Source organism: Plectropomus leopardus, chromosome 12, assembly GCF_008729295.1.
Source record: "Plectropomus leopardus isolate mb chromosome 12, YSFRI_Pleo_2.0, whole genome shotgun sequence".
In the NCBI taxonomy this organism is placed as follows: domain Eukaryota; kingdom Metazoa; phylum Chordata; class Actinopteri; order Perciformes; family Serranidae; genus Plectropomus; species Plectropomus leopardus.
Window position 1 is genome coordinate 19,073,484 of NC_056474.1, and position 27,904 is coordinate 19,101,387.

Genomic DNA, 27,904 nt, shown 5'->3' on the forward strand with positions numbered 1-27,904 from the left:
TACATTTTATTTAGGCTATTTAATATTGTTTATTATTGCATTTCTGTACATAGACTATTGTCTGTTTTTATTTACTATGCTAAGCACATTTCTCTGTGTCCTTAATAAAGTAATAAAATAATACATAATATTAATAATAATAATAGTTGTTGTAATTACTGATTGTAGTAGTAGGCTCGTAATAGCAGTATTTGTTATTGTTTTTTTATTTTTTCATAATAGTGCTAAAGAAAAGACGGCTAATGTTTCATATCATGTCAGCAAAGTCATTATCTGCAACTGCTAGTATATCAGAGCAGTGAATTTGTAAGCATTGCCCCCCCTCCTTGGTGTTTTATTTATCTCACCCTCTCTAACCGGAAGTTGTGGGTGCTCATTCCGGGTCTCTTGACGTTGACCATTGAAGGAAAACGGAGCAGAAGAGCGAAACATGGCGACTTCGAACAATCCGCGGAAATTCAGCGAGAAAATCGCTTTGCATAACCAGAAGCAGGCAGAGGAGACGGCGGCGTTTGAAGAAGTGATGAAAGACCTCAGCATTACCCGGGCAGCGAGGGTAACGACACCGCTTCTTGTTTTTCTCCCCCCCCCCCCCCCCCCCCCCCCTTCTTCGTTTGTTTTCAGCGAGCTGTCAAATATGCATTTGTAGCGCGGAGCTGCACGCAGCCACGGCAGCATAGGTAAACAATAACAAACGACGCTTCCTGCCAGCTGTAGCCCTTTCACCCACGACCGACAACCAACAGAGCTGGCAGGAGGTAACAGTCATGTAGTGTGGATGTGAATGACAGGCGACCTCGTCCGAAAAAGTTATTACATTTTTTTTGTCCCACGCAAGTGGAAAGCAAAGGGGCGTGCATGCGTATTTGACAGCGCGAGTGCAACTGCAGCGACGATTTCTCCTCTTCTCGTGCTATCAGAGAAGAGCCGATAAGCTTAAGCGATGTGACTCTCCATAATAGAAACATACATGTCATTTGTGATGTTGCGGTGTATGTGTTGTGTATGGTAGTGATGTGTTTGAGGTGTGTGTGTGTGTGTGTGTGTGTGTGTGTGTGTGTGTGTGTGTGCACCGTGGCTCTGTAAACTTGTCTGACAGGTCCTCAGGCCTGCGTGCACTGCAACATGACATTTACACCAAAGATGAAGCCTAGCAGATTATGTGGAAATTTAAGCCACATTCAGCACAGGCCGCCAAAATAAATCCTTCGGAGGCAGGGATTCAGTAGTGACTGCTGCTGGGTGAGAGCATGATGGACATGCAGACTATATAACTAAGCAGCAGATATGGAGCTACTACAGTGCTTGTTGTAACCTATGCTTTAACTGTCAAAATGTAGAAGAAGAAAGAGCAAAAACAAATACATCTCTGTTCTTATACTAAGATGTCAAGTGGTGTGGACAGATCATCGATCTGGACAGCGATTTTTGGCATTTTGAGGATTATCTGTATCAGTATTTTATTTCAATGATTGTTGATTAAAAATCATCAATTAAAAAGTGCAAAGAAAGTGTCAGCATGGGAGTAACTTTCACCTTGTTAAACCTCAGGGAGATATTTTTAGTTATTCATTTTTTATTCAAATTTTCACTTGATTTGATAAAAAAAAAAGTTGCATGGAACTTGCTGTATATGATGAAAGTTTCAGTTTTAATTAAACATTTCCTAAAGGCTACAAAGTTTTGTGCTGGAGTTTGTTATATTCCAAATTGTAAATACTGACAGAAAGATTTTCATTTTTATTGTAAATGCATAATGGTTCCAAATATCAGTAATCAGCTTCATTAACTACTAATAATCGGTATCAGCCCTGAAAAAACAATGTTGGTCGATCCCTAATGTCAAGTTTCTTTTCATTTTAAGCATTTTCTTACTGTGTCTTGAAGGATGTCTTTGCTTTTTTTCAACCCGGCCCATGATTTTGTGCCAAAGTAGTAATGGGAATGACAATTTTGATCTAGATTGAGAGAGAGCGCTGTAGCAAAACAGGCTGCAATGTACCCGTTTGGGGCATTTGTGCAGTGTCAGTTTACATCCACTTAACATGCTTGTTTTGCCACAGACAGGCTCAGAAAGTGAAATAACAGTCTGACAACATTAATAACATTATTACAAAGACAGACCTTTTTGTTAAAAGGGAAGATCCTTTTGTTTTGACTCCATTTAAATTAACAATATTTTAGCGAATAAAGAGCTTTAATAACAAGCATCAGTTAACGAGAGTTAATTGACGCGTTCATTTGGGGTCGTGTTTACAGTGTTTGGGACATAAGTCCACTTGAACGTCCTCCTCATGTGGTATTTACGACCTTGTAATTGAAAATTTTCTGTAAGCTTCGATTCACAAGTTTTGATGTGTTTGCTGACATTTCAGAAATGGTGCAGTTAATGGACACTAATTTTTCTGCAGATGGTCAGTCAATATTTAATAATTTTAGTTGCATATTGTTTGTTATTTTATAATATGTCTGAGGAAAATGTTGATATCCCCAACTGCCTCATATTTTTCCTCTTACACTGTGCCTGTGCATTTCCTCCGTTACTTGAATCGCTTGTTAACTTGCTAGATTGTTGGCCTATTTGGCCTCAAGATGCCAACAGTCTCTCGACATAACCACTTGACCACCGAACATTTCGTGTACAAGGCTTCCCATGTCATAACTACGAGCTCACGAGTGCCATTTGAATGCAGCTTATTTTAAAAAAACCAGATGTGTGTATTTTATCTGGATAAAAGCCTGCTACAATTTCTAAAATGCAAACACATTGATGAATCAGTTATGTCAGAATTATCGTGTTGTTATAAATATGTATGTCAGCATACTTGTCAAGAATTGTTAGTCATAGGGCTCATGTTTTGTGATTATTTTGTTTTTAGATTTATTTTTGTTGCATTCAGAAATGGCTCTTGTCTGGGCCTAAGCTAGACCTGAGGGCCTCTGGTTTAGAGTTTCATGCTTTCACTCTCTCCCCTTAAGCCCCTCCCTGTCTCTCTTCTTTCTGTACCTGTCTCACTCTGGTCTCACTGCAGTTGAAAAGATTTGGGTTGTCCTCCTTCTGATCCTGAAATGTTACCATACATAATCCTTTGTCAACAGAGCAGGTATGAATGTGGTTAAGGAGATGTACTCTGAGGTTGAAGGCTTATTAAAATACACCAGTCATGCAAGCGTAGTAATTGTTATTATTAGATTTTCTGCCCTGCCGACAGTGAGCAGTGGGCTTGCATGAGAAAATTTAATTGACCGGTTATGGGTTCTCTAATGGGAAATGGAACTGGAGGTCGTTTTGAAATAAGCATTGTTGTAAAGCTTTAAGGAGTTTGGAAAATCGACCCTGTGCAAGTTTGGTTAATGTTGAATTATCTCTCTGACGTGCTTTACTTCCGCACAAAGCATCTCTCCACATGCAAAATTGATTAAACTCACATTGCACTGCTGTGATGACGGTGGCAAATGTAGCAGCCGTCATCAAACTTTACCAGAAGGCATCTGGTGACTATCTCAAACAGGTGGTTAGTAAAGAAAACATAAGTAAGTGCTTTGGTTTTAATGTTGCCATCTGTGAAACAAAATTACAAATGCTTATGAGGGAATAAGGTTTGATTACTACAAATGTGTAGAAATGTCCCCTTTGCGGTGTTTTGCTTTAATTTTTGATGTTATTATTATAATATTATTGACTCTTGGCCTGTTTGAGTGCTTATAGTCAGTTTATTGTTGGTTTGTTTGTTGCTTGAGCCTGGTCTTGCCATGATTGAAAAAAATAGAACTACAATAATGAATCAAGTAGTTGTCATCTATTAGATTAATCGTCGCCTGATTTCATATTCGATTAATTGGTTTGAGTAATTTTTCAAGAAAAAAAAAGTCAAATTCTCTGATTCCAGCTTCTTAATGGAAATGTTTGCAGATTGCAACCAGCAGAAACTTCTCCTGGTAAGATATCCTTTAGGGTTAATTGTTCAAGAGCTTTTTACTGGGAGCTGAATTAGCCACAGAGGTCTTTTTGTCTCCAAAACAAATGTACCCAGTGCTAAAAACAGTTAGAACACTAAATAAAGCAGTTTCATGTCATAAATCTATTTCTCTGACGCTGCTCAGTTTACTAATAGACTCCACTAGCCCAACATTTGCTAATGAGTGCTCACAATTTTTCTGATCCAGACATACAAGAGGTTTTTACTAGGAGCCAAATTTTCCAAAGCAGATGGACCTGCCAGTGATTAAAACCAGTGAAAACACTCAATAAAGCAGCTTAATGCCACACAAATGACCCTATCTGGAGCCAGTGTTTGGTTTGTCCATTCTGAGCTACTGTAGAAGCATGGCGGTGCAACAAGGAGATCTCCTCAGATGAGGACTCACTCGCTATATAGATGTAAACGGCTCATTCTAGAAAACACAGCCATTTATTATTTTGAGTTGATTATACACTAATGAAAAACACACTTATTGTATTATATTCATTTCTGCCAAAATGTCCCCCTAAATGCTACACAGTGGATCTTTAAGTGTGAATATTTTTTGGTTTCTTTGCTCCTAAATTGAACATCTTTGGGTTGTGAACAAAAAAAAACATTCAAGGACATTATCTCGGCTTTGGGAAACACTGAGCTGCATTTTTTTAACCATTATTTGTCATTTTATAGACCAAACAACTAAATGATTGAGGAAAATAATCAAAAGATTAAACAACAATGAAAATGATTGTCATGTGTTGGCTTTGTGGCCCCACTGAGAAACATCCATATTTATTAATTCTAAGATCACATCATGTTCTTGTCTCACCTTGAGTTGTTGTGCTTCCAGTTACAGTTGCAGAAAACGCAGTACTTGCAGCTGGGACCAAACCGTGGGCAGTACTACGGAGGATCTCTGCCAAATGTCAATCAGCTTGGAAGCAGCAGTATGGATATGTCTTTTCAGGTGAGGGATTATTTGTGTTTTCCTAATCATTTAGCATCTTTTCAGCAACAATTGAAACACTGTGCACATGAAGAATACATAACAGATTTGCAGTAAATGCTGGCAAATAAACATTTAATTTGTACCAGGGTTTGTTTTCCATCATCCACAGATGTTTTAGATAAATTAATATCCATTGGTCCCATCTCTATGGCTCAGTAATATCCTGCAATATTTATTCCACCTGTGGCCGCTACTATAAAAATGTTTACATTTGCTTTTTTAAACAGCTGGTTAATGAGATCCTTGTTGCCTGGGGTAAATACTCTGCTACACAGGAAGTGACATACGTACTGTTTACATAAGTTAGCAACAAGAGCACTTTGTTTAGAATAAATGGCAGACGGCAAAGTAAATATACCCACTGTCCACATTAGGTATCTGTCTGACTAGAGTACGGAGGATCACACTCTTTCCTCTTCAGAGCTTTATGTCACAATACAGTGTTTTTTTTTATAATCACTTTGTGTTAAGTCTTGAGAACGAAATGTATGATGTTTGCTGGTATTGCTGTTTGTGAGATAAAGCAATGTGGGGTTTAATCAGTAAAAAGTCTGTATGTTCTGAGAGCCACGGCTTTGTGCTTGTGATTATTGTTTCTAAGAAACATTGATTAACAAATACGGCAGTGAAGTTACAAAAAAAGCCACACAATGGTTTTGTTTTAATTATTTTCTGTAATAGTTTCAAACACAGAAGGAACTGCAAAATAGGTTTTATATCAGTATAGTTTAAGAGGGAAAATAGTAAGGTTATGAAGTTAAAATGACAAATTAACATTTGCATTTTCTAAATCTCCTCTTAATAATCCAGTACCCTTGGGAAAAAAATTAAAGTCATGTTAAAAGTCAGTGTAACCGAGAAATGCAAGTGCTGCGTTTTAGCTGGATTTAATCTCTGCTGTGTTTTGATGGTTGTATTTCCTGTCTGTTGTTTTTTATTTCTATTTAAACTGTGCTGTCTGGGCTAAGTGTTCTTTAGAAAATAGATGACTATCACAAGGGACTTCCTGGTATTTATCTCTGCATAATGTCCACACTGTTTTAATGTGATGTCCAACCCAATCATTATACACACATTTAGCAAATTATTTCTAATACTGTGAAAAACAATCAAAGTTTTATTTAACTTTTATTTTTCACTGTTTTTATTATTCTGTGTGATGGCAATTCTGTCAACAGCGTCAGTTAATATCTATGAGAGACAAAAACTCTTTCACCCAAAATGTACTGGATACAATCTCTTTGTCAGGCACCCAAAGGTATCGAAGATTAAAACCAATATAGGGAATTTCTTAAAGGGACAGTTCACCCCAAAAATACATCTTTTTCCTCCTACTTATTGTGCTGTTTATCAGTGTAAATTGTTTTGGTTTGAGTTGCTGAATGTCGTAGATATCAGCTGCAGAGATGTGTGCCTTCACTTAAATATAATGGAAATATGATCTACCTGGTTACTCAAGATAATCCACAGACCTTGTTATGAGCAGTTTTATGTAGGAACTATTTTCTTTCTACTGAACTACCCACCAACTGTATCACTGCGCAGAAGGAAGCATGCATCTTCTGCTCGCTCACCTAGCACCACTGAGCTAGCTAACATTACAGCTCAGCAGAGGAGACGCCAAAAATGTTCATATCTTGTGTCACAAGCATGAGCCTCTCGTCCATGAGTAGATGTTTCCTTCTTTTTGTGCAGTTGGTGGGAATAGATTGTAGAAAGAAAAATAGTTCCCACATGAAACTGCTTACAACAAGGTCTGTGAATTATCCTAAGTAATCAGAACAGTGATTTCTGGAAAAAGAAACTTATTTTGAGTTTTTTCAAATGTTTTTTTTTTTTTTTTTTTTTGGCACGTTGAGCACTACAAGCTGACTGCCATCTAGTTGAGTTATATTGGAGAGAAGGCAGACATCTCTACAACCGATATCTCATAGCAACTCAGACCAAAACAATCTTGATAAAAAGCACCACATGTAAGAGGATTTTTCATTTTGGGGTGAACTGAACCTTTAAACTGTGCTTCTAGCAGAAATGCTCATCTAGCACTGCAGTGCACGAGGGCAGAAAACCTTTGTCCTATATATCGGTTTGTTTTGGCATGACATGCATGTGTGGAAAAACTAGATAAACATAAACAAATGATTTTTCTTTTATTTGTATTTAAATATAATATGATTCAGTGGGGACAGAGATATAAAGTTAAAGCCGACTGAGACCCTCCCATTGACAACCCAGCAAAACTCAAGTAGAGGAAGTACTTATTTGGGTTTTTCTAAAGAAAGAGGATTGTGGGTGTAAGCACTATTGTTTCCCCGTCAAGTCTTGGTTCCTCCATGAATCAGCTGAAGAATGATGGCCCATGCAATTATTGCTCAAGAAAATACTTCAAGAAATTCACAAACAGAATCAAATTGGAACCTCCCAGATCTTCATTTTTAGTTTCACAGGCCCTTTTTTCCTTCAGATTTCTGTCATTTTTGCCCAGAGCTCCATTGACTTTCGTCCTGTTGTACATGCAGCACAAGTGTATCGTTTGATGCAGGAGCTCAGAACAGTTTTTTTCTGTGTGGGTCAAGGACTGTGTAACCAGGGCTTTTTTTTTTTTAAATTAAATACTGATTAAAGAAACCCTCTCAGAAATAAGAATGGTGACAATTTGATCAGTTTATTAAATTTTTCACTGCCTTTGTTTGTCAGACTTCAGGGCTTGACACTAACAGATCGACACGACACCATGGCCTGGTGGACAGAGTCTACCGAGACCGCAGCCGCATCACATCGCCTCACCAGAAACCCATTGACAAACATGGGCGCCAGATATCCTTTAATACCATCTGTTTATTTTGCTGTCATATAAATACTGAGGTTAGATACATTATTTTAGGCTGGAAGGAGTCTAGTTGAGGCTCACACAGGTGTTTTAATGATTCTGATTGATTAGATCTCTGATGATGTCCCCCAGTCTCCTCTGTACATCCTCCTGAGAGCAGGTCTAAGCAGGCTGTAACAGTGAAAACACTTGTAGGGCTGCAGTCTCGTTACTGTGCTGTAGGACCTGCTAATTAATTAATATGGATATCCAAGTTGTGATATAAGTGCAGGATCATCTGGTATGTGTTGTGGGGTAATATTATGATCGTAATTGATTTATATTTTCCTGGTCTTAACCCTTTGACACCAGAGCAATTGGCATGATGAATTCTTCCAGAAATGGGAAGAAAGCAATGGCCAACTTATAAGAGATTTCCCAAAATTAGTAAGAAAAAAATAACTTTAAAAAAGGCACAAGACAATTACCTTAACAATTACATCGAAAAAAGGAAATTAAAAAAACAAGCAAATGACCTGGAAAAATGTCCTTGAAAATACTAATAATTCTGTAACATACTAAGTATATAAATATATATAATTATGATAAATATAGTTTTCTATATTTTTTTCCTATCTTGTAAAAATACCTTTCTAAATCTACACATTTCTTAAAATTTGCAGGACATTTCCTGCCAAGTAGCCTATTGCCTTTTAACAGATGTCTCCGATAGAAATCAAACCAATTTTCAGGGTTCAAAGGTTTTAAGACTTGTGAAGAGTGTAAATGCAGCACAAGGCAAATTATGTCAATCAAGGGTTAAATGGTGCATTGTAGTTCAAGCTGCCTGTGAAAGGACACAAGAATTCCTCATATTGCATGAGTAATGAGTAATAATGATTTTTTCTATATTTCCTGAAGGCATCACTGTAGTTTTGGGTGTTTTTGAGTTACATCTTGTCATATATGAAATATTTTGTCAACCCCTGCAAAAACATGGGAATATAACGCAATGTGGAACAACAAAATACAAATTCAAAAAACACATTGAATTATATTTTTTTTCCAAGACAAAATTATAAGTCTTGGGAAAAAAGCCTTATTTGTTACATGGCAATATCACTCTCTATCCTGTTAATGTGTTTGACCATCTAAACAACATAATCTGTCTATAGAAAACATAAATATGCTCTCTGGAGTACACTGAATGGAACTGGGATGTATACGGGGAATATAAATAACCCGATTTTTCTGTGCTCATTTAAACACTATGTCCTGAATATGATCATAATTGGGATACGCCTCATGAACAGGTTAATTATGTCCGTTAACTGCACTTATTGTGTTACGTTAGATATGCCTCAAGTCTCCCTTATATTGTGGCAACTCAATTCAGTCACGTAACATGAAAATATTGACATATTTTGTCAGTAACACTTCTAGCCTTCATTCAAATCTGTCGAAGTTACAGGATGTTACAGACATTTCTATGGCTGCAGAATTACAAAACTCATTTTAATGCTTGTAAACGACTTCAGCCTGTAATTAATTAAAGCCAAATTATGGTTGTGTTCTGTTCAAGATGTGTGTAATAAGGAGCATGTACAATAAGCCCTGACAAATACCACACTGATGTGAAGCTCAACTGTTCATTATCACTCATTTTAATCACGTGCTGCTGGTTCAGTTGAGACCGTGTGGTGAAAGAATTCAGAGCATGCATTAAATGTGCCAAGACTTCCAGTCTCCAGCTGTATTTCCGTAACCTGCCATCTCACATTGACAGCTGCCCATATGGTTCAGTATATCTGTCACTACCACCTGATACCAGCTGGAGGAGGTAAGACGGCCGTCTCTGCATGACTGTATATTGTAGTGTTTACTCTTTTATTTATGATCATAATAAAGCCTTCACACAGCGTAATAATTATGACTCATACTGCAAACAAATTTAGAACATAACACATGACTGATTTATGAAATCTTATTGTGTGATCACACATTAATAACCTCCTTTCACAGATTACCGTCATGGAAAAAAGGCATTTTTATTTTAGAAATTTAAAAATCAAAGATCGTTGATGTAGTTGTGACAGTTGCACTTCACTCATTCCTTGAGCTTTAAAATCTGTCAGCTTGACTGAATTGTATTGATAATTGTTTGTTTATACATGCTTTAAAGCTTAAATTCATATAAAATATAATGTTTTAATGTGCTGTAAAACATTATATTAAGTTAAGATCATAAATGCAATTGCCAAAAGTAAAAAGCAAATGTTAGGCTATAAACTAACAACATTACGGTGTTTTTTTTGGTAATTCTCTTTTTATTGGTTTATGTGAATGTACAGAAACAAAATACACAACCAAATGAACACAAGAACATTTCAATCATGGAAAATAAATAGAGGAAAATAAAATACAAATAAAAAAGGTAATAAATATATGAAAAATAAAATAGAATGATCAAATAAATAGGTGTTAAAAAGTGGGGGAGGGAATGTGATTACATTAATAAAAACAATAAAATAATAAAAACAAAGGCAAACAAAAAGATACGCTCTGTACAAGTGTATATAAACATACACGAGCGCAAAGTCAGGTCTGATACTTGAAACATACAGTGTACATTTTGTTCAGTATTCAATGTAGGTATCTTTCTGGGTTCTCAAATTAAAAATCATTGTCTCCATTACATGCAACCACCCCTTTGAACGCACATAAAAACTGCATGAGAAAAAATGCATGAGTGGGTTAATTGCTGGTGTATTTTATGTTGTATAACAAAACAGGAAAGTCTCTTAACTTAACCATAGACCTTATTTTAGACATCTAACCAAAACCCCTATAACTTATAGACGATGAAACCTGGAATACCAAAATGCTAACTCACATCTGGGATTTAGGACTCATCCCTGCAGATCTCTGTATGAGTCTGGACGCACATGGATATAAACTGCGACTTGACAGGTTGGCGGAGGCATACAACCGTGTGGTGGTAATTCTGTTTTATTTGTGTTGTGCTGCAGGACAAACTCTGACTCAGCACTGCACCAGAGCACATTAACTCCTGCCCAGCAGGCCGCTTTCACTGGAGGATCACAGGAGCTTCAGCCAAAAAGAGGTAAGCTTTATCTCAGCATGATTTCCATTTTAAAGTTTTTAATTAAAAGTTTCATTGAGTCACGTATAAGAACATGGTCAGTAACACGATATTCACTGCATTTTGACCAGCAGGTTGAGATAAGCGTAAAACTGTAATAGCTCATGTTGTTAAGACATATTATACAAACTGAACTTGTTCTAATGAGTCCATTCCTAACTCGACTGTTAGGGTGTTTTTCCTCTTATTATCTGCAGTAGGTGGTGGTGGGTGGGTCTTGTTTTGTTGTACGCCTGTTTATTTTTTGTGGCATGTTGCTGCTTTTCTTTTGGCGGTTCAGTCGAGTGGCCTCCAGTGTGTGATGAAAAGGGTCTGAATGTGGCTTTGAAAGCAGAGGAGGGAAATGATTGCTGAGAAGACGGGAGTGCATCGGAGTGTCAGATAACTTACATCTTAATTTTACTGCTAATGGCTGAATATTTCACTATCAGGAGCACTTTGATTGAATTTGAATTTGTAATTTGTAAAAATGTCCTTGGAGACATTTTTGGGGGTTTGCTTATTAATGCCATTAATTTATTTTAAAGGGATACTGTGCAGGTTTTTATTCAGCTTTGTATCATAACAATGAGGGTAGCATGTGTAGATGAACCGGGGTAAAATTCCCTTTACCATAAGAGGTCCCAGATCTTCCTGCTCATCTTTTCACTGCCTCAAGGGCTGTTGCTCGAACTACAGATTTTACCTCCACATTTTGGTATGCTGCCACCAAGGACACAAAGTGTATAGAAGCAGATCGAGAGAAAGCCACCTATTTCTCTCTCTGTTACTCTTAAATAATCTTACTCTTACTATAATCATGATCAATTATAGACCATGATTATAGTACTGGGTTCCCTATGTCTTGCCTAAAATGTCTTCAGAAACGTAATTTAGTGTATTGTTTGGATGTAAAAGAAGAATTCGTGAACAACAAGCGTGCACCATACTGTTTCTCGAATTGTAAAATGGAGGATACAAATACTGACATTTAACAGTAAAACTAAGCAGTGCTGATCAAATATCAGCCTAAATTCAGTTATGGGTTGCCTATTTTGCCCTAAAATATTTTCAGAAACATATTTCATCGTATCATTTAACTGTAATACGAGACTGTTTGTTAAAAGCAGGCAACCATATTGTTTCCTGTGGAAAAACGGACAACCGTGCATTATGTCACCCATCAGCAGGAGCATTTTTTGGTCTAATACAGTGCCATGCATTCTGGTAGTCGTGGTTTTTCTGGGGAAATAAAGGAACACTTTCCACATCTTTTAGAAAAAAGATGTGAAGGAGAGGAACAAGCAGAACACAACTTACAGACAAACTCCAGCACACTTGTTGTAACTAGACCATCAGGCAGTTTTGTTTTTCGAAACCTTTTATTCAGTATTTCTTTTTTTTTCCAAATAATAGAACATTCCCTGACATCGGCTAATAATAAAATCCATTACAACAACCCATTCTACATGATTAAAGCCCAAGATATGATGTAAACTTTGTGTAAAAATGTCCATTTTCAGTCGTAGACTCGCCATCATTCGTTCCATTGTGTAAACCCTTTTGAGTCTCTGCATCCACTGGGTTATAGTATGTGGTTTCGCATCTTTCCAGTTCACTGTTATAATTTTCTTAGCAATCAATAAAAGTATCCTCAGTATATACCTCTGGTCCATACTCTATCTCTCTTTAGGTATAATCCCCCCATAAAAAAACCTTTTAACTCTTCTCCAAAAGACTTTTAATTATGGTCAGTCCCAAAAATTGTGTGGTCTCTAGTTTTTACACAATTTTTTCCCAACACAATGCCACTGACCTTCTTTGATATATGGCAAAATAATGAGAGGAGTATTAAGATATGTGGTCTTTAGTTTCCAATTATTTCCATAATTGAATCAGGCAGTGTTGTGACGAAGAAGCTCTCTTTAGCTGGAGTCACTTTGAGTTTGCTATCAGCCACATTCCCCATGTGTCAGTGGGAAGGATTGAAAACCAAACATCACTTTACTGTGTGACAATCTACAATTTTATACAATAAATAGATATAGAAGTTTAAAAATTGTCTTCAAGTTGTAGGTTTTTACCTCTCCTTCCTTTTCTCCCATATTTTCATCTTCTCGATTCTTTTCCTTCTTCCTCTCCTTCATTTCTTCATTCTGCTTTTTCTATAGCATTTAAATATCACTTGATCGTATTAACTGAGGACATGTGGGCTGTGATTATTATAAGCTCAAACAGTCTGGACATCTGTAAACCCAAGGGACTGAGGAGATTTTTCCCTTTTTCTTCCCAGTTCTGCTGCTCACTGTACCAGGGGCTGAAGCAATTAAACAAGAGGATGATGAAGATGGACAAAAACAGAACTGGGAGTGCAAAAAGGTGAACGCTCACAAAAAAATGCTTTTTTTTCTATCAGCATTTATCTGTGGTCTTCACTATACTCCAGCTGTAAATTATTTGTTGTCTCTGTAGAACATTTCAAGGTCCAAGCCCTGCAAAGTTCCAGGGATCCAGTGAGTATTATACTGGTTTTCCTGTGTGGAACTGGTGTGAAGTGAAAATGGCATTTAAGTATGTATGCAGAGGCAGCTTCAAATGAAGTGCATAGTATTTACTCACATCAGATAAAATTGAAGCCATCTGACTGTAATTAAACATAATTTTCGTTTACTCAGCCAAAGTAAGAAGAACGTGGAGCCAACGCATTTGCAAAAGTAGCACTGGCCAAATGCATGATTTCCAAATATCTCTGAAGTTGTTTGTATTATTGGAAAACATTCTCAAGTGTTTCTCTGTAATTTGCTTGAGATACCCGGTGTTTAGGTTTCAGTTCCTTCATTTCGTCTTTGACATCAGCCAGTTGATTGATTAAGCTTGTCATCACCAGAGGGTTCACCCCACACGTCTGTTTTCTGCAGCATATTCCCATCTCCAGACCAGCAGTTGACAGCTTCATTAAAACCAGCAGCCCACAACACTGGCGGATCTCTTCCCGACCTGACCAACATCCAGTTTCCTCCTCCGTTGCCCACCCCGCTGGACACAGATGATACATCCGCCTCATTTAGCGCCTCCAACAGCACACAGAATCTGGCCAACACACAAGGTATCACCACCGACACTGGTCTGCTCACATTTGACACAGAAAACTTCAGATTTGCTCACTGTTATGTGCAGGATCTGAATGGCTTTTGGTTTTAACATTTAGCACTCTCCGGTGCCAATTTCTCCACAACTCTAAGAGTGCTTTTAAAAAACTCTTACTCTTTCCTCCTGCCGTTCTCTGTGTGCTGGGTAGGAGTGAACACCTCTCAGCCCACAGTAACCATGGAAATTCAGCCTGGGCAGGACAACATGGTTCCTCTTATCCTGAATGCAGGAGACTCCCACCAGCACCAGAACCTGCAGCTCTCCCCGACATCGCCTCCACTCACTCTGTCTCAGGTACCACCCTTTCTCCGCCACCGCAAGTTTGATTTAATTTATTTTAGACAGTTCACTGCGATTCACAATGACTTTTTATCGTGTTAGGGTTCTGAGGTTATGTTTTGGGTGTAAAGAATGCTCAGAATAAGCTTTTTTTTTCATAAGGTGTTCCTGACATCAAAGGCCTAAAAGATGTCACAAAATGAATTACTTTCTCAGATTTCAATTAATAGGAACTCAAATCACCACCACTTATTTTAGATATTTTTAGGCTTTATGTAATAGGACAGAGTTTATGTGTGAAAGGGAGCAAAGTGCATGCAAAGGGCCGAGGCCGGAGTCAAACCTGTGACCGCTGCGGCGAGGACTCAGCCTCTGTACATAGGGCGCCTGCTCTAACCACTGAGCCGCAAACACTCCATCACTGCCACTTTTAATTGAAAATTCTTCAATCACTTAAGTTTTTTGTTTTTGTATGTCCTTTTCTATTGAATTGTTTTGTTAGCCTGGTTAATGTTCATTTAGTCTTTTTTCATGTGAAGCACACGGTGTGCCTATAATGTACTTATTGTAAAGCACTTTGTGCTGCATTTCTTGTATGAAAGGTGCTATAGGTAGATATAAAGTAACTGAGTTTAAAGATTGATTTATAGGTTATAAAGGAAAAAAACACTCAACTCAGCAGGAATAAATGCATTCCTATAATAATTTCCCATGATAATAATAATAGTCAAACCTGTGACCGCTGTGATGCTAACTATCATAATAATAAAGCATCAGAACCGTATGTCTTATATGTTGCTGTGCTTCCACCCAGGCGGCCATCAACGCCATGAACCTTGAGCAGCAGCTGTCCCAGTATGCCTTCTTCAACCAGCAGCCGTCGTCCCAGACCCACCAGAGCCAGCAAGTGAGTTCTCCTCCAGCACCCTGTCAATCAGATACTTAATTCCTTGCAATCACAACATGCATTTTCAACTGCAACTGCTCCGTGAATTTCATAAGAATTTATAATATTGTCCACTTGTTTTAGACTTTATGCAAAAAACCCCGAAATGGTTGCACTGAAAAGCTTGATTTTACAAGTCACTGACAAGTCACTGCTATTAAATGCAAAACATAGAGCAATTAGAAACCAGCGTTTTAAGTCCAAAAACTCCTCTTCTTTGCATATATATTCATGCTTAAAGGACCAGTGTTTAGGATTTAGAAGGATATTCTGACAGAAATGCAATATAAACATAAATATGTTTTCTTTATTGTAAAAGGTATAGATAGATAGATAGATAGATAGATAGATAGATGGATAGATAGATATGTATGTATTTTGTGGTCTTGGATAACCAGTTCACATCCTGAAGAAAAAAAACCCTTTCATGTAGATTTGCTCTGATGTTCAGCTGCAGCAGTGCATAACTGAGCCATTCAAACATGATTTATTGATTTGGTCATAATTAAAAAAGACGTCTATGATGTCAAATTCTAAGTTATGGTATGTTTTCTTCATACAGTTATTAATCCTTTAGCATACAGATATCTACAAATGATATTTGATGTTTATTTTTACATAAATGAATCATGTAAACATTTGTAGAAATGATTCCTCAGATCTATTTATTAAAGCGATGTGTCAAACAGTGATTGAAATTTATCAACATTATTGTCAACACAACCGTAATATATATAATAATGTTACCTGTAGCCATTTATGTAATGCTTACTTGTTTTACATATCTGCCAGCATACTATAAAAACAAATACCGAAATACTTAATCTGTGATAAGCCAATATTAGAACCATAAAGCATTACTTGAAGACTACATGATGTCTGTATCTTTTTATGACCCTAGTCTTTATTTTCCAGCAGACAGGTCTGATCCAGCTGCCCTCCTCTGTGAACTCCTGCTCCACATCAGACAACCAGACGTCCTCACAAACCAACATGACCATGGACATGAACACGGTGAGCAGTCGTTGTGCCTGTCCGCATCACAGCAGGTTAACACAGTGATGACTGGTTCTTCATGGCTGGTTCACTAATTGTTATTACTTTATTTATAAGGGACAATTAATAGTTGCAGATGCTGTGGCTGATGTACACGTGTATATGGCCGAAGCTAATTTCCAACACCAGTCCCTTGATGGGCTTTGATAGTTCAATAAACCATTGAAATTATTCTAAAATCTTAAAGGTATACTTCGACCCAAAATCAAAAATACATATTTTTCCTCTTACCTGTAGTGCTATTTGTCACTCTAGATTGTTTTGGTGTGAGGTGCCGAGTGTGGGAGATACTTACTTTAGAGATGTTTGTTGTTTGTTGGTCGTAAATAGTGGTCTGCAGCTTGGCAGCCAGATCACCTTGGTGCCACGATTTTCCATCTCCCCTCCACCTCCTGATGACGTCTACTACATCACTTTAGAAATATTGATTTGATATGTATGAAACATACAAATGTAATGTATCTGTGGTTTGCAGAGACGTTCAATGCAAGCATTTTCTTCTGAAGACTGGGCTGCTTCTTTCAGATATTGCAGTGATGAAATCTTCATGGTTTCTTGTCAAAATCTTTAACAGCCTGGTTAAGATGGTAGTGGTTTAATGACGCAGGCTGTTGTCTGAGACCAAGAGGTTTTGCAGTGTAAGAGATGTATCTTTGTATGAATAAAGCTGTACTAGGTTGTAAGCAACGTCTCGTTTGCCTAAAAGTTAAAAGATTTCTTTTCTGAAACATGTCTTCATATGGCATCAATGTGTTGGCCTCAACCATAAACACTCACACTCCTGGACCCTGTGGACAATTTGTTGTGATATGAATTTGTTCCAGAGTTCATTTATTGTGGAAAGTCTGAATACAGCCATGACAGACATCAAAAACAAAACTGTACCATTTATAAAGTTTTGATGGCTTTCTATTTTATTTGAAGTTTACACTTCAACGCAAATCCTTACATGCCTAAGTTAATTCTTTTACTGTCTATTTTTGAGACAAAAACACCGGGATTAATGAAATAAAAGCACAACAAAATGTGCAGATCATCAAGGAGTCTAAATGCTTTTGCAGGCACTGCACGTCCTTCAGATTTTGGCTCTCACTGTGCTTCTTCTGCTGCAGTGGGAATGTGTTTGGAGAACTGCAGAAATGAAGTGGCCTACATTGTCTTGGTTTCAGTTATTGCACTGTGGGGTCAAGTGAAACTTTGTGAGGAAACACAGCACGACACCAGCTCAGACCTTTCTGTTGATTAATCACAAACATGAAACTCACTTCTTCCATTTCTAACTTGTATTTATTTGTTTTTCAGAGGTGGTTTTAGATGTTTGCCTCCATTTTATTTAAGCTGTGGATTTTAGGTCTGGAGCAAATACAGTTAGTTGATGGAAAATTTCAGTTTCTTGAGAGTTCAAGCGGGTCTACTCCACAAATGGTCATTGGTATCTGTGTCTTGAGACCTTGAACTGCTTTTATCACCTCTCTATTCTACCAAAGCTACCAATATTTTGATAGCTTATCTATCTATTAATAGATAAGGAATAAGGAGGTTTGAACTCCCGTTGGCTTTTGAGTGATAAGAGATTATCACTATCATCTGATAGGCATGACTTGATAGTTTATCTCTTATTTACTATGATAGTAACTTTGAATTTTGTTTTTCTTTACATGCTTGCAGTGGTGCGTTGCTTAAGTCAAGTTGATTTTGTGATCAAATTGAAATTGTTGTTTTTAGTGTGAGCAAATATTGTTCTTCTGATTTAATTGGATGAGTAGATTAAGAGGAGCAGATATGACAGAAGAGAACAAAAGAGAGACGATTCTGTCTGATCCTCCAGTTTTACAGTGTTCAGTCACTTAGCTTGGATTGCTGGCAACATTTTTCCTTTCCTAATTAATCCCCTGTAGTGTTCTGTTTCTCCCAGATCTTTTTTCAGTATTATTAATGCATTGATGTGACATGTGGTACATGATGTTCACTACTATAATTATTTCAATTTTATTTCAGCATTAGATGCTAGTGTGCTGAGATACAACCATTAAAAACAGAGAATCAATATTTTAGTGATTCCTCAGTCGGGGTGCCTGCTGCTTATGACCAGTCAGGAATACTCCAATCTGACTTTTTAAGCACTGATACGTGGACTTTGGGTATCTGCTGACAGTGTGTGTGTGTATAAAGATACAGCTGGTAACTTTTATAAAAATATTTTTTGTCATATTTGCTGGAACTGTCACTGTATCCACTCAGAAGTATGTGAGAAAGTAGCCCTTTTTACAAAGAGATGGTGCTAAAGGGTCCCAGCGAAGTCCCCTTCCTTACTCTGCCTTTTGACACAAAAACAAACTTGCTGCTCCATGGTGTGATTTTAGATAGCATGCTGTCACCCTGGAAGCAAAAAATATGATTGACACGACGTTTAACACAACAACGTCAGCCTCTAGTGTGATATACAGTATAATAAAGATAGACAATATTGCTTTTTTGTTGTTGTTTTTTTGCCAATATCCAATACGCACATATATAACAACTAATTTGGATGATAACCAATACCGATATTGATATATCCACTTTTTTCCCAGCCTAATTTTAGTGATCACCAAGTCTTTTCTGTAATGAAATTAACATCCTATTATGCATACTCTTACTGTGATTCCCCACTAGCAGATGAGGACATGAAATACAGTGCTTTTCAGTGTATGTAATATATTAATTTGTTGTGCAAAATAAGAAAAATACTTGGGAACCCTGTACATCACAAAGCTCCAAGTCCAGTATGAGCACATTAACACACAAAGATGCCATTAAAGAACATCTTCCAATGTGAATAACTCAAATGTTCCTCTTGTATCAGGCCTCCTCCCTCCAACAGTACCGCAGTAGGGTCGGATCCTCTGCCAATCAGTCTCCAACTTCCCCCGTCTCCAACCAAGGCTTCTCACCTGGAGGCTCGCCTCAAGTAAGGGCGTGTGAACCAGTGAGCTCACTCTGTATAAACGTCACCGTCCCCTGCATCATAGTCCCTGTGGTTACCGTTGCCGAGTCGGACTCTGTGGCTGCCCCCCTACCCCCCACAGCTGCTTGTATTGTGTTGACGTTAGCAGATCTGGGCAAAGAAAATAGTTGCTTTATCTCAAGACAAACCAAAACAGGTTATTTTTAGATGGTGATTTATTGACCTATTTACTTTGTTTCTATAATTGTGGAAGGGGAAAAGGACAAAAATCATATTAAAGTCATAAGTGACCTGCACATGACCTTTTGTATATCAGTTACCGTGTGTTACCTCCAATGCCTCCGCTGTTAACGAAGAATCCAAAACAAGCAAAAATTCTTCATGAATTGAACTAAACGGAGTCAGCGTTGAATAACAGCATTAAAACCTCTGCTAACAAACTCTCACACAACCCATGCAGTATAATCCGTTGCTCATTATGCCGTCGTATGCTCAATACATCCCAGACAGCCCTTTGTGACCAAAACCTGAGCAAAAAGTGAAACTTATCTATGCACTCTTTAAAGCCAAACTGACAAAAACAATAGATTTACCTCGCTGAACACGGGAGCTTCTGGCCTACTGCTGCCTCAATCAGTTAGCTTGTTTGTGTTATTGTGACTTTGATGTTTTAAAGGTTTAGTTCGGATTCACCAAAGTCACGAGGCAGCAGTAGATCAGCAGCTCCTGTGTTCAGGGAGGTAAAAGTAATGTTTTTTCAAAACACTGTGGTTTAGAAGAGCGCATCGATAACTTTTACTTTCAGTTCAGTTTTAATACTAGGGTTTTAGTGAAAATACATGTGTTGGGAGGTACTGAACATACGACTGGATTAGGGTGCAGTGATGTACTGGTTTTAAGGTAGACCTTGATATGAAAGTTGATGGTTATCATACTGTGTACATTTACTTTTCTACAAGATTAAAATTAAAATGCAACTGCATGGAAAATCTCACCTTGATTTTAGCAGTTTTCTAAAGACTTTTTACACATACTTCCATTAAATGTGGTTTCAAGTTCAACTTTAGTGATAAAGCACTTGTTCAGCCAAAACTAACCTATCTGTTTTCATTTCTTTAATGGTCACTCTGACTGATAATCATAAAACTAATAATAACTCTTTCTGAGACGGTTATTGTACCATGAAAATCTTATACCATTGCAACCCTGCACTGGATAAATGAGACTTGGAATATATTGGATTGCTTGAGAGTTTGTAAACTGATGTTTTGATATAGTTTTTTGCTGTTGTAAAACATGTCCTAGGTTTACTTCAATTCATGAAGAATGTTTGCCGGTTTTTGGATTATTCGCTCATTGTTGAGGCATGCTAAAAAAAAATTGTTTTCCTAATGAATTCAAGGTGATACACGTTGAGTAATTTACATAAAATTGGTTCTTTTGTGGTTAAAGAATTCCTTTAACAGGAAGATTTCTAGTTATCAATATGCTATACAGTAGAAATGGCTGACACTGTAATGTGTCATATCAAGAAATTCACAGGTGCTTTCTTTCAATGGATGTTTCCCAACATACACACCACTACTGTCATTATAGTAATTATAGTTTTCATGCTATGACGTGATAAAAGGAAGTCGAGCTAAAAATGGTCACATATTTTTCAAAACCATGTCATTATATGATCACAGTAATAGACAAAGTAGTCCCTGTTTTGCCCAGATCTGACCACCAGTCTCTTTAAACACTCAGTGTCGTTGGTGTGTTGTTATGTAGCTGTGTCCCTGACCTTTCTTCTCTGCTGCTTTTGTGGTTTTTGCGTTGCACCTCCACTGTCTCCTCCCCAGTCTTGTTGTAAGACTCTTTATTGGAGTTTGTTTGTTTTTCTTATGTGCATCGGATCTTTGTGTTTATTGTGGTTTGGGACCAGTATGGGGATTTTAAGGTGACATGGAGCGGGGAGATGGCGATCTTACCCCCTCTAGGCAGGTTTTTTTTAGGAGACTCTGCTGATCGTTCCCATGGTTGAATCTCAACAAACTGAAGCTTGCTTGCAGGGCGGTGCTTTAAGATAAACTAAACACACCCAAGGTAAACATGACTCAGGGTTGTTAATGTGTAGACAGTATAATCATTTGAGTGGCACACTTTTTTGGTAAATTTTCTGGCAAATTTTTTTCAAAATTAAACCTTTAAATACACCTTTAAATGTATATTATGTATAGTTTTAGATTCAGTACTCAACTAGAGAGTTTGCTTCTACTGAATTTTTGACTTTATGTGTTTGATATGCAGAGAAATGTGACGAGTGAGTGTGTGTTTATGCACTTTTTTTTTTTTTACTTGTTTGTCCTGCTGTTTGCAGCTCAGTTCTGTCCTCAGCTGAAGTGGCTCACACTCGCAGTACCGAGGTTATCCACGGGCTAAACCACAACTGACAGGCTGTGTGCTCTATTATCCCGCTCTGCCCTGTGGGGACATCTGCAGCACACACAGATAATTTGGTTTTGAACCAGGAGGAGCACGGGCTGAGAATATGATCCAATTACTTGTACATTAAGAGGCCACGATGAAATAGGAGAATTTCTGTCGCTGGTTCAATCAGGACATTCAAATGAGAAACTTGAAGAGAATTAGCTTGCACTGGGTGACTCAGTGGAGGGAGAATAAAGTCACAAAGGGGATTATATTTTCAATGATTCCCTTTATTTCATGTGAATTTCACTCCATTTGCTTCGTGTTAATTAAAACACCAAGGCCAGAAGGCAGCAGAGGAAGCTCATATTGAAAGACTGCCTTTTCAAAGTAACGCAGTCCATCGTTTTCTTTAGCTCAGTGATTTTTCCACATTTGTTGGTCAGCATTTAGTGTATACTGACCTTTGTGATGATAAAAAATGGTTCTTATTCATGTAATAAATCAAGTCCCTCATTGATTTATTTGTTTGGTCATTTATTTATTTAGTCATTTATTTAGTTACTTATTACGCTTGCAAGCATTCAATCATTTCTATAAAATTTTTAAGTGTTCTGGAGATAGGAAAAGGCTTTGTAAGTAGCTCTCGAGGAAATAATCATACATCATTTCTTGTCATAGTGGATGTACGCCTGCTGTATCTGGATATTACAGCAAACATTGTGAATACTGCAGGATTTTGCAAATATTGGAAGGACTGGTTAAGTTTGCATTCATTATTGAAACAGCAGGCTACAGATTCCTCTGTGGACTGTCATGTGTGTGTCTGTCTCGCTTTAAACATTCATTGAAAATTAAGAAGTTGCCTCTGAATTGTGTTTATTACTGTTGTTTACTGTTAATGTGCACAGCATTCTCCTCTTTGCAAAATATACACAAATATTGTATCATGCACATACAGAAGGCTTGACACATTAGCATATGTGAAATGATTGAGAATTAGCAACTCAACCCAAATAATTACATTTCCAGATGTTGCAAGATAGGGGACAAAAAAACGCTACCTTTTTTTAAATAATAATTACTTGCAAAGATTTATGGGAGTGGTTTATTTTGTTTTGTGTATAAGCCCTTGGTCCTTGTGGGAAAAATCCATTCTCTTGATTATCGCAATTTTTATTCACGTCAGCGACACTCCAAAATATTTCTATATGCCTCTTATCACAATTCTACTAAGTCCAGCATTTTATTTTTTTTTTTTTTTTAAATGGACACAGAAATACACAAAGTAAAAAGTGTCTTTAGTAATAGTACTCAAATCCAAAGTACAGAAAAGTACAGAACACAGTAATATGATCACAATCCCAGGTCACATTAGTGTTACAGCTGAATTTTAAAATTTCCAGTCACAACAAATAAAATTAACAATTCCGCTTATTACAGCATAATAGTAAATATTAGTATTACAAAAATATCAAATCCACTGAAAGTTGTGTAGCAGCTTAAGTTGACAATGAAAAAAAATCTTTCGACTTATTGGAGTAGCAGCATTAAAATAAAACCTGAATATCTGCTGCAAATAGTGCTCTCCGTGTTTGATGCCTGTGTGACGGAGGACGTCAGGAAAAAATGACTGATTCTGGTTAATTAATAAAAGTGTTAATCGGGCCGGATACCAATCCTTCCGATCTAATCAGGACATCCCTATATTGTATGGTAACCCCTGTATCGATTCCAGTGGTGTTGCTGCTTTTGACTGTCTTTTTCATATTCTACATTTTATATTAAATGTATCAGTTCTGGAGTCGGAATAATGTATGTTGATAGCTGATGGTCTGCACTAAGAGGTTTTCTGTTGCTGTTTTTTAACCAGAATCTAAATACAGAGATTTGGCCTGTTTGTTGTTGCAGCATAACTCCATACTGGGCAGCGTGTTTGCAGACTTCTATGACCAGCAGCTCCCGTCCATTCAGGCCAGTGCTCTCTCGCAACAGGTACAGAAAGCATCCATGTTTAGCTCTGCTCTTGCTTTGGAGCTCTTACAGCGACAGTTGTGATATTTCTTTCTGTTGTTATTGCCAGTTGGAGCAGTTCAACATGATTGAAAACCCCATCAGCTCTGACAGCCTGTATAACCAGACCTCCACCCTGAACTACTCCCAGGCGCTCATGATGGGTTTGACTGGTGGCCATTGCAACCTTCAGGACTCGCAGCAGCTGGGTTACAGTAGCCATGGCAACATCCCCAACATCATTCTCACAGGTGCTGCTTCGACATGTAATGTAGCTCACTTATGTCTCACAGCAAGTAGCTTGTAGCGAGCCGTGGCACGCTGCCACTGCTGCATGTGTTAGAAACCTTTTGTAGAGATTTCCAAAATCCCACACCCTCCTGTGGTACCTCTATATTTGCTTGTATATCTTGATATAATGACAGCTTCCCTTACACTGTGACAACAAAATTTAACCTTACATGATATTATTTTATTGCGAGGCTTTGATAATGCATTAGATTTATTGTACACCCAATAAACTGGCTTTAAATTACCTGTCATTGCTGTTAATCTGCCAGTCATGCGATGGGTGAGTAGTATATTTGAATGTAATCTGTAAATGGCTGTGATAGTGGGAGCCCTGAATTACTGGAGAGCACTGACATATCCCACACTTTGCTGCAGAACAGTGCAGCATGCACGAGTTTTCTTCCAAGCAGGGAAGTTATTTTCCAAATGCATGAGCTTTCAATCAATCCCCACTTACAAAGAAAAAAACATATAAAAATCATTTTAGTGAGGAAAATCTATATGGGTGGTGCTGTCGAAAATAGCAACCAAAAAAAAACTATTAAAATTGTATGTCACTGGATTTTTCAGCCTCATTTACCCTGTTTGTGAAAATTACCATTGTCTGTTGTCATTGGAAATGTATAATTAAGATGTCAAGCCTCTTACAAAAAGTTCTTATCAAATCAGACTCATCAACACTCTGTCTCTTGTTGATGCCATTGATTTATTTTCTCATTTTAGTCAGGGAGCCTTGTCATCCCTCTTGAAGAAGTATTTCACTGCAAGAAAGACGGTCTTTTCATAAAACTGGGCTGTCTATGCAGTGCAAAGACACAAATACTTTAGAAATTGGTGCCACATGACCACAGAAAACAGAGAAAAAGGGCTTTGGCATTCACTTTTGCTCAAGAAGTGGAAAACCTACAACTTACAGAATTCCCTGGGCTGCACTTAACCAAGCGATACAGCCTCATGACCACAGAGCAGTCTAATTCGGTTAAGTTCAGTATGCTTTTTTTTTTCAAAAGTTGGGGCTGGTACCAATGGAAACATACCTTACAGTTCCCATTTTTTGTTACCCTCAGTTGAGGTACCTAGCACACTGATCTAGTAGAAGGTGGGGCGAGAAACACTTTGTCCATAGAGAACGGTCACTCTTGCTCAGGGTTTAAGTTGTGGCTAATCTACTGTTCATACTGTGAGAAGTTAATCATACATTAGTAAACCTCAATCATAAAATGAAAGGGTAGGAAAAAAAATGTAATACACTATGCCAAGTGCAGGTAAATTTTAAGGTGGAATTTTTACTTGTAATGGTACTCAGTGCATGAGTTGATGACTGAATACATCAACACACCTTAAATTTTAACATGACAACTGTGACCACTCCATCTGTTTTTCTTGTCTCTCTTTAGAGATGATTTTTAATTATCTTCAAGTGTTTCAACGGGATTATGTGAGCGGCACACGCTCTAAACTCACTTGGGAAAAAAAAAACACTAGTGGGTGATGTAATGTTAGTTGCTTGTCGAAAAACAATATGGTGGCTGGCTGGTAACAAACAATCTAGTATTGCAGTTAAACAGTAAGCTTAAATAAGTTTCTGAAACATTTTAGGGATCAAATAGGGAATGTTGCAAATCTTGGCTCAGATTTGATCAGTGGTGCTTAGTTTACTGCTTGAGCTGAGGCTTTTCAGTCTCAGTAAACAGTATGGCTCCCTCTTCTTGGTCACAAATTCTCATATGACAGCTAAACAATGCACTAAAATATGTTTTTGAAAACATTTTAGGCGAGACATAGGCAATACAGTCAGACTCTTGCTTCATATCAGCACTACATAGTTTCATCATTTAATCTGAGTTTTAGAGAAAGAGAGAGGGGTGGGTCTCTCTCTCAATTCGCTTTTGTACTCTGTGTGTCTGTGGTGACAGGAATACAAAAATAAGGAAGTATAATCTCTAATTCAAGCAACAGGCCCATATGAGCAGGGAGAGAAGTTTAACTCAGTTCATTTAAGCTGCATTTCCAGCAAAGCCTTTCAATAAAATACCTTAGGAACCAAAAGTAACATCTATGAAGAGATACCTAGACTCTCAATCTGTTTAGCATTTCTACTGCAGACAGTACTCTTACATGTGGGCGGGGTGTTGTCACTCACTGCTCCATCCAGCAGCACTTACTTTATTTCCTTGTTCACCGGTGATGCAGAGTAAAGTCTGCACCCCGTTTATCATCCACAGAACGAGGCTGCCTGCTGGAGTGACAGTTGCTTTCTGTGGGATATTTGTAAATAGCCATTTTGTGCATTTGTTGATCCCTTGTCAGGCAAAGGGCAGGGGTTTAGTGCTGCTGGTAAGTACAGGACGACGCTCCGCCAAGTTCTTTTTCACCAAGTGAGGATCACAATATTGTTCACATAATCAGGTGGCAAATAATATACATTTTTTGAACATTTGAAGATCCACTCATTACTGAAAGTGTATGTCATCCAAGAGAGACAATAAAATGTATGGAGTCGTTGTGTTGGACAGAGCTGTCATAATGAAATGTAAGATGTGTTGATAGATTCCTGTCTTCAGCTCATGCATTGAGTAACATTACAGGTAAATGTCCCACCTTTAATTTTGCTAGCAGTCAGCCCAATGTCTGCAGTCTGCAGCTGCTGATAGAGGCTGCAAATATTCTTTTATTTTATAGTAATAGTTTACTGATGTATGAAAAACTTGTCACAGTATTGAGTGTTGATTCTCTACTGACCAATCAATGGACTGCAGTGTTTCTAGCTCCACCTTTTAGTACCAAATCTGTGTGCTAGGTGCCTCAAGCAAAGGGGTAACCAAAAATGGGAACGGTTCCAAAGGTACTAAAGGTGCCATCCACAACTTTGCACAATGGAAATGCAAAAAAATGAGTACTGAACTAACCTGCTGGTGGAGACACTGCATTACTCATACTAACCACATTGTTAAAAATCAGCAGTGTCCCTGTAAGGACTCACAGAGATATTGTTCTGCCTGACTAATGCCTTTAACAGCTAATATGTTTTTGTTTTTTTTTAAATGTGCTGTCTTTCTTCTGCTCAGTGAGCGGAGAGTCTCCCCCCAGCCTGCCCAAGGACCTGACTGGCTCGCTGTCCACAGATGTCAGCTTCGATGTCGACTCCCAGTTCCCACTGGACGATCTGAAAATTGACCCGCTGACGCTCGATGGCCTGCACATGCTCAATGATCCGGACATGGTCCTTGCTGACCCCGCCACAGAGGACGCGTTTCGCCTCGACCGGCTGTAACCATTGCACCACATGCTCGTGCACAGGTGTGTGAATCCTGCTGCCCCTGGGGGATAAAAACCAAGAGGAGCAGTTTTCTGCAGCACGCCGGTGGAGTCCTTGTCTGGGCAGAGCATCGATAACACACCGACTGACCCAATCAAATCCCACAAGAGAGCTTTTAAAGAATGCATTGAGATGTTTTGAAGACTGGAAACCGGAAAGATGATTTACGACTGATGACACTCAAGTTAAGGTATGAATGATGTTCATGGTTTTGTCACTACTTTTTGCAAATGACACATTTTTTAATCGTTTAGACACTGAGTTTTCATTCAGGGCAGCTTAACAAAATGTATCATGAGGGCAGAAGGAAGCTGGTCTCTTTTCTCCATCAGTGACTGAACAAACCCTTAACAAGCTACAGTAGAATGATCATACACACCTGTTAACACCGAAAAGCTTAATGACTCAGAGGAAACACCTGACAAGTTTAATCACCCTCTGTGACAAGCAGGTTGCTCTTAGTAGTACACTCAGTTTGGATATTAAAGAGACAATTCACTGCAAAATCAAAACTACACATTTTTCATAGAGCTATTGGTTGTTTTGGTGTGTGTTGCCGAGTGTTGGAG

General features: G+C 38.0%; 1 protein-coding gene across 3 annotated transcripts; it reads left to right on the forward strand.

Annotated features, from left to right (window-relative positions):
* The first annotated feature begins 386 nt into the window (after positions 1–386).
* On the forward strand, positions 387–27,893 carry crtc1a (CREB regulated transcription coactivator 1a). Of its 3 annotated transcripts, none has more exons than XM_042498513.1 (15): positions 387–556; positions 4,813–4,929; positions 7,669–7,788; positions 9,559–9,620; positions 10,810–10,904; positions 13,216–13,301; positions 13,395–13,435; positions 13,841–14,028; positions 14,221–14,366; positions 15,166–15,258; positions 16,213–16,311; positions 19,199–19,303; positions 23,624–23,707; positions 23,796–23,976; positions 27,085–27,893. In XM_042498513.1, the coding sequence occupies exons 1-15, from the start codon at positions 431–433 to the stop codon at positions 27,288–27,290; spliced, it is 1,749 nt and encodes a 582-aa protein (XP_042354447.1). In that variant the 5' UTR covers positions 387–430; the 3' UTR covers positions 27,291–27,893. The 3 variants fall into 3 exon arrangements, with proteins under 3 accessions (XP_042354447.1, XP_042354448.1, XP_042354449.1); XM_042498514.1 differs by having other exon boundaries at positions 16,216–16,311; XM_042498515.1 differs by lacking the exon at positions 19,199–19,303.
* The last annotated feature ends 11 nt before the right edge of the window (positions 27,894–27,904 follow it).